This window comes from Aptenodytes forsteri, unplaced genomic scaffold (assembly GCF_000699145.1).
Source record: "Aptenodytes forsteri isolate BGI_AS27 unplaced genomic scaffold, ASM69914v1 Scaffold38, whole genome shotgun sequence".
In the NCBI taxonomy this organism is placed as follows: domain Eukaryota; kingdom Metazoa; phylum Chordata; class Aves; order Sphenisciformes; family Spheniscidae; genus Aptenodytes; species Aptenodytes forsteri.
Genome location: NW_008795704.1, coordinates 48,771 through 63,881, shown reverse-complemented (window position 1 = coordinate 63,881; position 15,111 = coordinate 48,771). Strand labels below are relative to the sequence as shown.

At 57.7% G+C, this 15,111-nt stretch overlaps 1 protein-coding gene across 1 annotated transcript in view; it reads left to right on the top strand.

The window, feature by feature from the left end:
• LOC103902220 (arf-GAP with SH3 domain, ANK repeat and PH domain-containing protein 2-like) overlaps window positions 1-11,507 on the top strand; it is a 28,476-nt gene extending 16,969 nt beyond the window's left edge. The window contains exons 14-26 of the mRNA XM_009283237.1: window positions 246-409; window positions 635-768; window positions 1,446-1,537; window positions 3,377-3,554; window positions 4,482-4,567; window positions 4,910-5,025; window positions 6,849-6,916; window positions 7,420-7,527; window positions 8,207-8,411; window positions 9,092-9,268; window positions 10,205-10,350; window positions 11,066-11,188; window positions 11,433-11,507. Coding sequence (XP_009281512.1) covers window positions 246-409; window positions 635-768; window positions 1,446-1,537; window positions 3,377-3,554; window positions 4,482-4,567; window positions 4,910-5,025; window positions 6,849-6,916; window positions 7,420-7,527; window positions 8,207-8,411; window positions 9,092-9,268; window positions 10,205-10,350; window positions 11,066-11,188; window positions 11,433-11,507 — 1,672 coding nt within the window. The remainder of the gene's footprint in view (window positions 1-245; window positions 410-634; window positions 769-1,445; window positions 1,538-3,376; window positions 3,555-4,481; window positions 4,568-4,909; window positions 5,026-6,848; window positions 6,917-7,419; window positions 7,528-8,206; window positions 8,412-9,091; window positions 9,269-10,204; window positions 10,351-11,065; window positions 11,189-11,432) is intronic.
• Window positions 11,508-15,111: the final 3,604 nt, after the last annotated feature.

Below are 15,111 nucleotides of genomic sequence, written 5' to 3'. Positions count from 1 at the left end.
TGTCCCAGTCACTCCAGGGGGGCTGGCCAGCTGCAAGCGGGACATGGAGCTTGATGAAGGCTCCTGGCACCCAGTTTGCTGCTGGAGTCCTGTGCAGGACCTTTGTGTGAGGTGGCTGCTGTGCAGGCTGGGGCAGAGTGGGATCTCCCCTGCAGCAGTGGGACGAGCCCTGCTGCCCTCCTCGCCCTGCAGCCTGAATACGGCCGCACAGGACCCCGTGCCTAAGCCACTTTCTGCCTGTGCAGCTGGGTGTCCGTCCTCAGCAACAGCAAGGAGGAGGCGCTGAATGTGGCCTTCAGTAGGGCACAGGGCAGAGGGGAGAGCAGCCAGGAGGAGTTGACCCGGGCCATCATCGAGGAGGTCAGAGGCATGCCTGGGAACAGGGAGTGCTGCGACTGCTTGGCCCCAGGTGAGAGCCAGCCCATGGCCGTGGGGCCGCTGTGCTTCCTCACCCCTGGACAGGCAGAGCTCTGCCCTGCCCTCCACAGCATCCAGCTCCTGGAGACCCGCAGGCATCTGGGGTCTTGCCCTTCCCCTCTGTCCTGCTGTGGAGCTTGTGCCCTGGGGTGGTGGTGGGGCCGGCAGGGAGGACAGGCAGGAGATGTGCATGAGCCTGGCAGTCTTGTCTCTACAGATCCCACTTGGCTCTCCATTAACTTGGGCATCCTGATCTGCATCGAGTGCTCTGGGATTCACAGAGAGATGGGTGTGCATCTCTCCTGCATCCAGTCGCTGTCTCTGGACAAGCTGGCAACCTCCGAATTACTGGTAGGATGCTGCTGGTGTGCTCTGTCCTCAAGTCTCCCCCTGCTTCTGCTGTGGCTTTCCTGAAACTAAGTTAATTCAGTGTTTTTTTGACCTGTTAAACTGACACATACCCACCTGTAATTCCCAGGGTTTAGTGGTTATTGTGGCAGGAATTGTCCTCTTCAAGGAGGAGAGGGTGGAGTCATTTCACTGGGTGACCCGTCTCCCTCAGTCCCCTTTCCCCATCTGTGTCTCCTGGTGCAGGGGAGCTGTGGGGCAGGGCCAAGCTTGAACTGGGGTAGAGCAGAGTGTGGGGCACGCAGGGGGTTGGAGACCTTGCAAGGGGCCGTTTTAGGGCCACAATGCTCCAGTTGCTCATGGGTTTGGTAGGACTGTGATGGGAGCTGCTGGCAGCTGGTGGGCATCAGGGCAGGGGATGGGAGTATTTGGCAGTGATCATTCCTTGCCCCGGTCTGAGCCCAGGGGTCAGCTCTGGGATTGGTTGCATTGCTGGAGTTGGGAGATCTCAGCAGTAGGAGTCAGGGCAGAGTCTCCAGCCACTGGGTGCACACATCCTGGCACCCCTTGACATCCCCTCGATACTTGGTCAGGATCTCAGCCTGGAGCTCCCTCTCCTGCTGCCATGCATGTAGAGCTGCTGCATGTCCCATGTTACCCCTAGCTTGGCTGTTTTGCAGCTGGCAAGGAATATCAGCAACTCTGGCTTCAATGACATCATGGAAGCGAATATCCCCAGCTTTTCCCTGAAGCCCACAGTGCACAGTGACATGTGAGTTGCTCTGCAAGAGCTGCTTTTTGTGGGAGGTTAGATACGGGACCCTCACCCATGGTTACATGCTCTGCGGTTCTGTGTGCTCCCTGCAGTGACCAGGCACATGGCACTGCCCGATCTCCTCCCCAGACTGTAACTTCTCTTTAAAAGAAATTTCACCAAGTCCAGCAGGAAAGGTTTGATAAAGGAGAGAAGAAGAGTGAGGAAGAGCCAGCAGGACAGCTCAAGGATTGGCCTTGAGGTCAGGACAGGGATTGAGGAATTGGTGCTGGAAAGGGAAAGGCAAGAAGTGAAATAAGTGGAGCTGCCAAGCAGGACGACTCTGGCTGCACGTCAGCAGGGCAGGGAAGGGCGGGAGGGTGGAATGGGACGGGGACAGGGACTTGCACAGTGCAGAGCAGTTCACTGTGTCCAGCGGCTGGGGCCCAGGGCCGGTGGGATCAGCGTAGGCATCGAGCAAAGATCTGCTGAGGATGCGGGAACCCCCATCCTTCATCCCAGAGTGCCCCAGCCTCCAGGCTCTGCAGAGGACATGGGAGAGCTGGGGTGGTGTGGCTGGTACCAGCAATAGCTGGGGGCTTCTCCAAGTCTTAATGCTATAAACCTGGGGTGCAGCAGAGCTCTTGGGGAGCTTATTGTCAGGGGCTGAGGGGACTTTCAGGAGACTGGAGACCAGGCAGACCAGGCATGATCAGGTTCCATTACAGGCGTGTGAGTCCTGACTAGGGCACTGTTTAGACAGTGTGGACCTACCCTGCAGTGAATGGGTGGATAAGGAACTGCACTTGGCAGGGAGAGGGCAGCAGAGAGCTGGGAGAGCAGGAAAATACAACTAGAACAACATGGTCAAGGTTGCCAGATACACCCTTCCTCTTGGATGCTGGGGAAAGTGAAACTGCATGAAATTAAAAATTCAGCTCTTCCTCAATGGCCTTTTCTGTTTGGAGCACTCCTTCGCCCCCGGGGCACCTGCGGCCACCCCAGATCCTCTGGCCGGTAACCACTTCTGCTGTTCTTGACCTCTCCAGGGGGAGAGACCCAGCTTACTTGGTCAGTCCTTGTCTGGAAGCTGTTCCTGACCCGTGGATACTCTCAGCCAGTTCATGCCATGTGGTGTTTCCCAGTCCTTGAGATTTCTGCTCCTTCCCCTAATTCTCACAGTCAGGGAGCTGAGCCCAGTACTGAACTGTGAGGGCAGAGGGGTCCGAAAGGCAAAGGATGGGTCAGGACTGGGAAGGGAGGGAAGGGAGAAGAGAGCAGAAAAATATCACCGGGACTGTATATAAATCCCCAGTGCAGCCCTGAGCATCTCCCACCCAGGAAGGATGGAGGGGTCAGGGCTCCTCATCCCGGAGCAGAGGCAATGGAGGGGGTTCTGGAAAGCAATGAGTGCCTGGGAGAGGAGGAGAAGCAGCGACCCTTCCCCATCCCTCCCAGCACAAGACCGTGGGGTGTTGGATGAAGGCGGTGGGATCCCTGCTGGAAGGAAAGACGGGGAGCTGGTTCCGGCTTCCCATGGTGGGTGCAGGGGTCCTCGCCCCCAGCCATGGCAGTGCTCACACTTTAAATGCATGAAAGTCAAGTTCTTGTTTAATTATGTAACTGCAGGAGAGGAAGCTTTAAGAAAACCACAGTGTTTTCTAAGAGTTATTACGAATGCTGCTGCAGAGGAGTTTGGGGAATGGGACAGAGAGAGGAAAGATGCTAAACTGCCTGGCAGGTCTGAAGGAGAGAGAGGGAAGGTGGCTGGGGCAGCGGGAGAGGAGGGGAGTGGCCCTGGGATGCTCACTGGGTTGCTCTGTGGCCCCTAACTCTCTTTCGGCTGGTCTCTGCCAGGGCCTTTCGGAAAAATTTCATCATTTCCAAGTATGTCGAGAAGAAATATGCCAAGAGGAGCCCTGCTGCTCAGTGCTCCAGCCTCCCAGAAGCTGTCAAGCATAAGGACATATTTTCTTTGCTCCAAGCATATGCGGAGAACGTGGATTTGAGCGAGCCTGTGCTGGCACCTCTGCAGGTATGGCCACCTGTCCTGTGGGCCCGTATGGCAAACAGCTTTGCCATCACCTCTCCAACCTGTCCATAAGGGTTCCTGTGCCTGGGAGGGGACAGCATTTTCTGATGAAAACTGTACTTTCTGTGAGCCGGGAGCAACAGGCAGACTTGAGCAGGGTGAGGAACATCACAGCAGAGGGAGGTTTTCTGGCTGTGACCCCACAGCCCTCCTTGTGCTGTGTGTGTGGGGGCCAGAAGTCATAACCACAAGCCCAAGGCTTTCCAAAGGCCAATTTGTAACTGAGATTTACTTGTAAACTTCTGAATGGATTTTCTCAGGATATCCAAGTCTCACTCTAGGCTGAAAAATCAGGGCAGCATTTTTTCCTGCAAAACTGCAGCATGGGTCCTTGCTGTAAGTGCAAGAAGAGAGCGCAGCCCTAACCCTCGGAGCTGCGGGCACGCTGCCTTGCCACTCCCTTTGTTGGCAAGGACACCGGTGGGTGTCCTCCAGAGTAAAACCGAAGGAGTAAAATGCTGCAGTGAGCAAGAAGCACTGTCAGTATGGGATGTCTTGGGACAAACTGGCAAGCAGGAAGCAGCTCCACAGGAAGCAGCCGTTGCACACCCTGGGGCTCTGGTAAGATTGTGGACTCAGCAAAGTTCAGCTGTTGGTCTGAGGAGAAAAGTCACCTTTGGTTGCCTCAGTTTCTAAATGTGAAAAGGGGATGATTGATTCTTCTTCATGAAGCCATGAGCCATGGCTCTACGCATGTTAACTAGGTTCTCACCAGCCTTGGTGGCCATAACTCTGAAGAGACAGCCAAACCTGTTCATCTCTCAGGGATTTTAAATGTGTAAGGAGAGTCCCTAAAGGACAATGCTCCTATCTGTGGTGGTGGTGCAGGCAGACACAGTCTCATCCTTGCTGTATTTTTCTTGGTTACAGGAACCTGGGGAGACCATTCTCCACCTGGCAGTGCTGTTGTCTGATCGAACCTCTTTGCATATCGTCGATTTTCTTGTCCAGAACAGGTAAGTTCATGACACCCAGTCAGCTTGTCATGGCTAAACCATGCTAGTGAAAGGTGCAAGACTGATGATCTTCTCCAAAATGCTCCCAAAAAAGAGAAAAATCACCAGGGCAGGCCTCCCAGCAAACGTGCCTTGGGATGGGCTTGGGGTAACTATCCCTAGATCAGAGGTGCCTTGGGTTCCCTCGTCTCTTCTGGGTTGAGGTGTGACATTGGTGGTGACCATATCTTCTTTGGGCGAGGTGGGAAGAAGGACACATGTGCCAGCACCAGGCAGTGTTTGCTGTGGCTGGGGCCAGTGGCTCTTCCCAAGGGTGCTGACATTATCCACCCTCTGCTGCAGCGGGAGCCTGGCAAAGCGGACGGCGGAGGGGAACACACCACTTCACTACTGCTGCTCTCACAACAAACCTGAGTGTGTCAAACTGCTGCTGAAAGCCAAAGCCAACATCGCCATCAGTGAGTGGCCGTGGGACCCCCACCCCATGCACACACAGGGTGTCTTCTCAGCTTTTCTCTGGAAACACCTCCTTAGCCTTGCTAAAGTGCTCAGCAGTGCTTGTCTGCGGCTGGGGAGAGGTGGGTTGATGACGGTGTTGGGTGGGGCCCCTGCCCGTGCGGTGACAGCCTCAGCCCCAGGCTCTTCTCCACGTGTCCAGCGAGGTGCCCTGCTCTGACACTGCTCTTGGCTGGCTCTCCAGGCTCAGTGGTGTTCACAAGCTGGTTTGGGGTGCACGTGGCCCTCCGTGAGTGGGGTGACCACATCTCAGAGGTTCCTGCTGTCGGCAGCGTGGGACAGAAGTGGTGGCTTTGCTCTCCAGCCCAGAGCAGGGGATGCTCCTCTCTGCTCCCTAGGGAGGAACCAGCTTGCTCTAGGGTGCTCCTGACCCCAGGGAGCTCATGCCTCTGCCCCACTTCATTTGTCCCCCTCCCAGGTGGGCAGCCACAGGCCTGCCTGTGACTGGCAGCTCGATGGTGGGACTGCGCTGGAGTGGGCTCACCGAGCTGGCAGAGCCCAGCAAGGCAACCACTGCCTGAGCTGCTCTTCCACATGAAGCACATGAACAGCAGGAGCTGAAACAGGCACTTAACTCATTTTCAAAGCCAACACTGCAATGCTGGAGAGCAGGTGGGAGGGCTGCTAAAGTGCTGGTTCAGAGACAGTGTGTGCTGGTGCTCTGGAGCCCAGATCACAGCTCCAACCATTTATACTGCCCATGAATCTCCTCTTCACAACAAAGTGAGCTTTAAAACTAGGATCCTGGGTGAAATGGGAGAGCACAAATGTATCCATCATCAGCATCAGCCGAGCTGGTAGGTGCATTGAGCCTTGCCTCCTGGGATGCTCCTGAGATGCTCCCATTTCCTGCTCCAGGCAGCGTGGTGGCAGCTCCTCGGAGGGCAGAGAAACTGCGATGGGGCGGCAGAAGCATGTCCCCCAGTCGCACAGTGATTTGGCAACCAAATTTCTCACTGCCTCGGCCATGCCCAGCACAGCCGTGCCTGATTTGTCTTTACTGACTACTACTGGTACCTCAAGCATTTTGAGTCCACAGTGCAGACCCTGCCGCTGGTCTGGGGGTGCTCTGCGGTCCCTCAGGGTGTAGACCTCTTGCTCTTCCCTTCTCCCACCCTCTCTCTTCCCCAGAGTTCCCCCAGCCCATCCCTTCCCAGCTAGACTTGTGCTGCAGTTCTGCAAGGAGGGGTTTTGCAGAAATAATAACGTTGCAGAGTTACAGCAACACTATCACAGGTCCCACCCTCAGACCTCCCAGGAGTGGAAGGGGTTTTAGTTTAAAGAGAAACTGAAATAAAATGGTTGTCACTTGTTCGCACTTGCACTCATACCCTGCTTGCAAGCACTGGGACCCGGGTATCCGGGTCTGTCCAGCAGGCATCAGGACACACATATCAGGTCTGGCCAAAGCTCCCTGCAGTGACACAGAGGACAAGGGATCCCGGCTATGGAGTCCTGCTCTGGTTTTATAGCCTTTAGGCTCTGGCAGTGCCTGAGCTCTTCTGTCCCTCTATCTTGTCCCATCTCTGTGATTCATCAGGATTTACTTGTGCTCCTTTCTCTCCTTATCTGGGTGTCTCAGAGCCTGCCCTCTTCTTCATCTTCCCACCACCCAACGGCCTGAGCCTTTGTTTTGGTCTGGGTTTAGGTTGTCCCTTCTTTTAGGCTTATTTGTCCCCAGATGCCCCGAACTCAGCATTGCTCTTCAATTCGCTGAACACAGGGCAGGCTTGCGGTGTTCAAAGCTTCCGTTTCCCACCCACAGCTAACGAAGCAGGAGAGACGGCCCTGGATGTTGCCAGGAAGATGAGACATTCCCTGTGTGAAGAGCTGGTAAGACACCATGTCTCATCACCCCTCTGGTTTTGGGACATGTCCCAGTGGCAGAGAGCAGTGGGAGACCCGCATCCATGTGGACGCATCCTCTAGGGTCACCCACGCCCTCAGCATCTCCAGTGCCAGTGTGGGATGCAGAGGAGAGTGCGGAGGGGTCCAGTGGGCGCTGACTCTGCTGGCGTGGGGTCCCTCAGGGCAGAGCGGTTTGGGACAGGCCAGGCAGGGGTCTTGCCATGCCTGGGCAGGGGGACCTGGAGCTGTACTGAGGCTGCATGGGGTGAGCGCATCTCTTCAGCAAGTCCAAGTCTTGCTTCTGCCACGTCCTGATTTGTGTGCTCGGAGACCGTCGCAAAACTCCCTTGCTGCTGGGAAGCACCGCTCACAGCTTGCAGACATTGCCCTGATGGGTGGGTGGTTGGAGATGGGGCCAGCAGCTACCTGTGGGGCTGGTGGGGCAGGACAGGGCTGGTGGGTCCTCAGGGAGCTCCTCTGTGCCCCAGTTGCTGCAGGCCCAGAGCAATCAGTTCAACCCCAATGTCCACGTGGAGTATGAGTGGTGGCTGGGCCAAGATGACATGTATGAGAGTGATGAAGACCTGGATGAGAAGGTGAGAGCCTGTCGTGGTTTAATCTCAGTCAGCAATTAAGCACCATGCAGCCGCTCGCTCACTCCCCCCCACCCGGTGGGATGGGGGAGAGAATTGGAAGAGCACAAGTTAGAAAGACTCGTGGGTTGAGATAAAAACAGTTTAATAATTGAAATAAAATGATAATAATAATATGATAATAATAATAATAATACACAAAACAAGTGATGCACAGTACAATTGCTCACCACCCGCTGACCAATGCCCAGCCAGTCCCCGAGCAGCGGCCCCCCCGGCCAGCTTTTCCCAGTTTATGTACTGAGCATGACGTCACATGGTATGGAATGTCCCTTTGGCCAGTTTGGCTGTGCCTCCTCCCAGCTTCTTGTGCACCTCCAGCCTTCTCAGTCAGTAGAGCATGGGAAGCTGAAAAGTCCTTGGCTAGTGTAAGCATTACCTAGCAACAACTAAAACACCGGTGTGTTATCAACTTTGTTCTCATCCTAAATCCAAAACACTGTACCAGCTACTAGAAAGGAAATTAACTCTATCCCTGCCGAAACCAGGACAGAGCCTGACAGGCTCTGGTTTGGGGCCACACGTGCCACCGCTGCCCCTGCTCCCACTGCGCTGGAGTGGGTGCTCCTGTACCTGCTCAGCCATACCCACTCCGTCTAACCCGCAAATATCCCTTTCCCAGCTGGGTCCTGCGAAGAGGGGGTCTGCCCATCCCCGGAGCTGCTACCACCTCCCTCCTGCTGCCATCAGGACAGAGGCAGCAGGGGCAGCACCCTGGGGGGGGTGGCCGGACACCTGCCCCCCACCGGTCGCCCACCTCCACAGCCTGGACATGCCGCCGGCCCCCTCCTATGCGCCTCCATTCCTGCCCCAGCGGGTAAATCCAGGTGAGAGCCTGCAGCAGGGTCCTGCAGGGGCTGGCAGGGTGAGCTGCTGCTGCTGCAGCCTGGCTCCATTGGCAGAGGGTGGTCTGGGAGGGAGCTGGGCCCCCGATAGGGTGTGAGGGGTTGCCTGGTGCCCTACGGCACCCTTCTGTCCTCTGCTCCTTGAGGGACCAAGGCTGGCTTGCGCTGGCTGGTCTGTCCTAGCACTGATCCCTGCTTTGAAGAGCAGTGCAGCATATGCTCGTCCTTGGAGCCCCTACGCTGGTGCTGTTAGGATGTGCCATCCCCCCCCAAATGCTGCTGCTGTTGGGAGAGGCAGAGGAGCACATCTTTAGAGACAGGGCTGGGAAGACAAAGCTGCTGGCAGAAACAGCAGCAGCATCACAGTTCTGCTTCTTAGCAAGACCGGCTCCCACTGTCCTTGCCCAGCCTTCCCATGGCGTGTCCCACCTCCAACAGCCACCCTGCTTTCTGGGAGACTCACGAAGTCGTGCCTGACTTCCCCTCTGCCGGTCCCAGGTCTGCTTCCAACCTGATGCATTTCTCAAGTCAGAGCTGCAAGCAGAGAAAAGAAAATCCCTGCCCACGTGTTTGTGCCCATTCTCCCCTGGAGGTTTGCCCCAGGAGCCCTGCTCAGCGCCAGCTTGCTGCTGACTTCTGATCTGTTCTTTCTCTGTGTTTAGCTCCCCAGAGGGCATATGCACCCTTCCTTACCAGCTCGTCTGTCTTTGCTGAGGACACAAGAAGCAGGAGGAGCCCACCCCTGCCTCTGAGCATCAAGCACAAACGCACATCCTCGGAGCCGGTGCCTTGGGTACTGCTCAGCCCTGAGCAGTCCAGCCCGACCAGCCTGGCTTCAGGTAATGAAAGGACAGGCTCAGGAGGGGCAAGGAGCCAGACCACACTGGTGGGAAGGACGTGCTGGAGGTCTGCATTCCAGCACCCGCACTAGGTCGGGTTGGCCGTGGCTTTGTCTGGCTGAGCCTCATTCATGGATCAGGCTCACGAGGCCTCGTTTGGACACGGGGCTGGGAGAACTGTGGGAGCTGCGGCACTGGATGGCATGCCCACAGCCAAGCACGATGGTGGCTCCCTGCACCCTGGCTGTTAGACACTGGTGCCTCCAAGGCAGGGTTATTCTGGGGTTTGCTGGGCTGTTGGAGATGCTGAATTTGGAGAAGGGAATGACCCCATCCCCGTCTTTCAGGCCGTGGATTTGTTTCCACGGGTGCCCCGTGGCAGAAAGATGCTCCCTCTCTGCACCCAGGCAGGGTGGCAGGCTGGGGGCTGAGGCAGTGCCTCCCCCGTGACAAAGGGGTGAGCACTGCCAGGAACAATCCTGCGTGTTCCGGGATGGAGGTCTGGCCAGCTGGAGCCTCCAGGTGCCTCTAGGAAACAGCCTCATTGTGGCAGAGCTCAGCAGCTTGGGGAGCATGGGTGGGACAGAGGGTGCCAAGCGCATGACCCATTGCAGCTGCATCCTTCCCCTGGTGCTGGCAGCTCTTGGGGCACCTTCATGCTGCACAGCCCATCTCCCATCTCCTGGTAACACACTTCTCACCCCAGCCTCCACTATATGTCCTTCTGCTTCCTGGCCACGTCCCCTTCCCCTGCTGCCACTCTCCGCCCCATCCCCAGTCCCTCCCCTTTCCAGCTCCCAGACTGATGGGGTGCTTGTTGCCCATGCTGTACCATGGAGGAGGACCACCCTGCACCACGTTGCCTGACAGTGGTGGTTGCTGTTGTTCACCCGTGATGAAAGGTGGGAGGAGATGACCAGCCTGATTGTGTCACAGGTGCCCTGAAAGCCATGGACTCCCTCTGCACACCTGGCTCCAGCAAAGTGGGACAGCCTGGCCCACACCGATCCCTCCAGGAGCCAGATCCATGTTCTGGCCGTGCCCGGGATGTCCCACCTCTTCTTCCTCGGAGGAGCAGTTTGGTAGGTGGCCAGTGGCCAGAATCAGCTCAGCTCAGCTCCCACATCTGCCCATATTTATCACTTTTGGTTTTGAACTGAGCTGGAGTTGGCCCCAGGAGCTTCTCCTCCCAGCACTTCTGCTGTGACTCCCTGGCATTGGTATCTCCCTGCTAGGTGCTGGGAATGCTACCAAAATCCCCATAAGGCTCCATTGCCTTTTGAGGGAAGCCTTGTTTATGATTTCAGGTTGTTGGCAGGTCAGGGTGCAGTTTTGGACAAGGACAAGTGTGCAGTGTCCACACTGGCCCTGCCTCTCCATGCTCCAGGGGACACCTTTCTCCCTAAGGACACTGTGCAGAGGCAGAGCCCTTTCATTAGGGGGACATTGCTTGGGTTGCTTGGTCTTGGGGTTGTGCTGAGCAGCACTGCTGACTCCTCGCACAGAGCTGCCCTGAGAGAACCAGGACCCCAGACAGTGCAACTGCACATACCTCAGTCCTGGGGCAGAGGAGCAGGTGCCTCTGGAAGGATGCTCCAGCAGAAGGTGGTGTCTTCTGGATCCGTCCTGCCCAAACTCCCAGCAGGTGACCTGCCACCTCTGCCCTCCCTCTGCACAAGAAACCTCCCAGTCTCATCCTTGCTCCTCACATCTTTGCCAGGGGCTTTAGGATCAAGACACTAGAGCTATTTTAGTTTGTGTCTGACAAAGCCTGACAATGCTCTCTCCTGCTTGCAGAACAGACTGCTGCTCCACAGGGTCCGCGCTCTCTATGACTGCAATGCTGATTGGGAAGATGAGCTGACTTTCCGCACAGGCGAGATCATCGTAGTGTCTGAAAAGGAGGACAGCAACTGGTGGGTGAGTGAATCTGCATATGCTGACCGGTGCTGGAATGTGCATGATCCCCTCTCCTTCCATCTCTTGCCTCTGTTCCATGACTGTCACACCCATTGTAATCTCCTGCTCTGCATCTGTCTCACCATCTTCCATTTTTTCCTTGGCAACCAAAGGCAGCTGTTATGAGGCCGGTTCCTCATCCCCCCCGAACACCCCTGTGCCATGCTCACCGCTCCTTTTCCTTCCTTTCTCCTTCTCCCTGCAGAAAGGGTGGATTGAAGGACAGCCTCACAGGCAAGGTGTCTTCCCCGCTTCATTCGTTCACGTGCTCAATGAGTAGGAGCTGCTTCAATTCAAGAAGAAAGATCTGATCATCTGCTTAAAATGCAATTCCCCAAGCTCTGTCTGCACCAAGGGCCCCAGGGATGAGCAGGCCGGGAGCACCAGCTCACTTGGTGCTGCTTCCCTCACCTCTGCTGGCCTAGCATCCCTGTCCCCGCAGCCCACTCCTCCCATGGGCTACTGGCAGTGCCAGGCTGTCCCAGAGGATCTGTTGGCCAGGCAAAGGGAGAGAACACAGCAACCTACACACTCCACAGATGTGCTCCTGTCCCAACCACATCCCCATGCAGCTGTTTGCACAGCTCTGGTGCACTCTGCTGCGAAATGTCCGGCTCCTCCTTGCTGTGCCCACACTGCCAAGTCCCATGGTGCTCCTGCTCTGCTAGTGCTAATGGAAATGATGGTAGAGTGGAGCAGAGCTGTGCCCTGCAGGGCTCTGGAGCTGCAAGTGGAGCCGTGCTGGCATGCAAACCCCTTGGAAAGGGGCTTCTGCTGCAGGCTGAGCACGCTGGGAGCTTGGAAATGCAAATGAGTGCTGTGGAGCCAGCACCACCATGAGCCTGCGCTGTCCCTGATTCCTCCCACCCAGGTTTCACTGTTTGTGCTCCATGAAATGTGCTCTGTGGCAGCTCAGGGCATTGCTCCTTTGGTGCCTGGCCCCCCAGATTGCTGGAGAGGTCCTTTGAGCTCGCTGCCAATAAATACTGGCTCTTCAGTGCTCTGTATTTTGCAGGGCTGTTCTAGTTTGAGTTTCTAGATCCTTCCTCTTTGCCGCTGTCCCTCAGGCACCAAACCTCCCTGCAGGCATCAGAGCAAAGAGGGCTGACCTCCCCTTGGGTAAAATTACTCACAATTCAGCTTGCATGGCTTTTCTCCACTGGCTGTGTTTTTCCAGTTGCCAAGGCACATTTCACAGCCTTTCTCTGCCCTCTCTGAGCCAAAATCCCATCCAGGTGAGGAAAAGAAACCAGCTGGTAAGGTGCTGGATGCACGAGGCTGTTGAGACCTCTGTTGCTGGTGTCAGTGTTGGCAGAAGTTGAGCTGTCCCAGCAGGACCCGTAGGGGCAGGAGGGCAGTTCCACTCCAGGCAACTTCTCCCATGTTCAGAGGAATATTTTAATGATGAATTTCCTGATTTGGCCCTGGGAACATGGCCAGGGCATCCGGCTCCAGTGGGACTGGTGGCCACCACGGTGCTGGGCTGTATGGGAGGGCTGTGCCGGGATGCCAGGGTGGTGGGCACCGCCAGAGGAGGGACGGCAGCCCTGACCTCACTGTGCGACTCACTGCGAGGCTCTGTTCTCCCCCACGTCACAGCGCAACACTTCCTCTTCCGATGGCAGTTGTTGCAGCTTGCAACGAGCACTGGTGAGGCCACCAAGCCCAGGAGCATCAACGTCACCTGGCCCTGCTAAGCGGCGTTTCCTCCAAGGAGGTGAGGGGCCCTGGGTACAGCTGGCTGGGGACCAGGAGGTTGCGACACCATGAGGGCCTCTTTCCTGGCTGCAGGGCTGGGGAGCTCCTGGCGGTGTCCCTTGGGGCTGAGCAGGGATGGGGACAGGTCTGTGGCCACTGGGCGCAGCCCAATGCAGCAACCACATGGCTGCAGTGCGGTAGCTTGTGGCCGATGGCACTGGGCTGGGGAACCCCAAGACGAGGGCACCCCTGGGCGCAGGGCCAGGGGGTTGTTTCAGCCACCATGGGGGTGCAGGTGCAGGGGGAGAGGTCCCATACGCGGAGCAGGGGCTGCGCATGGGCACAGGCGGGGAGGTGGGGCTGCTCAACCCTGCCTGTCCAGGGCCCTGCCCTCCCCAGTGACGGGCAACTGCAAATAGCTTCATGAAATATTCACTGTGCTGCCTGAGTCCCCTGGCTCTGGGCTTAATGGAGCTGTGATGGTGATGGCCATGCAGCTGCCAGCCAGGTCATCCCCTTCCATGGGCTGCGGCTTAATAACCCCCGAGGCTCTATGAGTGTCCGAATCAGCCTGGGAGACTGCTGGGTCCTGGCCCGACCGGCACGTCAGATGGATGCTCTTCACCTCCATGTTGGCAAATGCTCCTGGCTGCTGCAGGAGGGCAAAAGACTAAGTCACGGGGATCCACCACCGCCAGCTGGGAGAGTGTTGGGGGCCCCCGGAGCCTGTGGGGCAAAGAGCCAGCATTTCGTGGCCACTTCCTGCTCGGGAGCACCCACATCTGTGTTTCCGGTGCACTGGTGGTGGCTTGTTTGTGCTTCCCTTCAACAAGAGGTGACGGTTCAGTTGCTTTTTGAAAGGGTAGGCTTGCAGGGGAGCACGAACCACTGCAGCCACCTGGGATCGTCCAACCCCCTGTGCCCCCCAACATCTCTTTGCTCGTTGCTCGGATCCTCAGGAGCAGCAGTTTTGCTGTCAGGTACACATCCTGCAGGTCAGATTTGAGTGCAGCTGGTTGGATACCACGGCAAGCAGGTACGTCTGTGCTGCAGGAGCTGCAGAAAATGGTTAATGTGGAGAAATGAAACCGGTGCTGACCTATGGCCCCATGTCAGCTCCCAGGGGACTGGGGGAAGCACAGTGTGCTGCTGTGAGGATAGGAGCGGTTTTCTCTCCTTCAGCTTTCCGAGTACAGAGGGCCCCTCCTCCCCCCCCCCCCCCCCCCCCCCCCCCCCCCCCCCCCCCCCCCCCCCCCCCCCCCCCCCCCCCCCCCCCCCCCCCCCCCCCCCCCCCCCCCCCCCCCCCCCCCCCCCCCCCCCCCCCCCCCCCCCCCCCCCCCCCCCCCCCCCCCCCCCCCCCCCCCCCCCCCCCCCCCCCCCCCCCCCCCCCCCCCCCCCCCCCCCCCCCCCCCCCCCCCCCCCCCCCCCCCCCCCCCCCCCCCCCCCCCCCCCCCCCCCCCCCCCCCCCCCCCCCCCCCCCCCCCCCCCCCCCCCCCCCCCCCCCCCCCCCCCCCCCCCCCCCCCGCTGCAGTTGCTTCTGACCCTGGGATGGAGGCTGTCCCTGCAGGACGAGAAAACCCTTTTCCCTCTGACTTTCGTTTACTTGAGTGCTTTTAGATGGAGAACAGAAATGTCACTTAAATATTGGTATTTAAGAAAGGTTCATGCACACAAATGGCAGTTAGTACCTCCTGCTCCTTCCTCCTGGCAGTGATTCAGTGCCCTTGCAAAACCCCAGGGCTGCTGGGGAGGGAGTGCCTCGCCAGCTGCACAGCGCTTGCATGGGCTTGATGGCAGCAGAGAGGCTGAGGGGCTCCTCTGCCTGGCAGCTACTCCACAGCACTGGCATGCGTGGGGAGGAGGCGACGGGGCTCACTGCCGGCAGAGGAGCTGCTTCGTGGGTGGGCGGCTGTGGCTCCGGAGGGAAGCTGGCCAGGGCGACGACGCTTGTTTGCGGGTCAATTTGCAGACTAAAAGTGTTGCAGGCAGAAAGCAGCTCCTCGTACAGCATGTGCTACCAGCCAGCCCTGCCCGGACCTAAGTAACTGCAGCAGTGCCAGAAGCAGAGCACAGCAATAAAGCCATTGAATCGTTTGAAAAGGAAACATGTACCAGGCTATTTCAGGTCCCTGCAGGGTTGGTGAGCAGCCAAGGGGTGTCCCAGGAGGCTGGACAGGGCGGGGGGG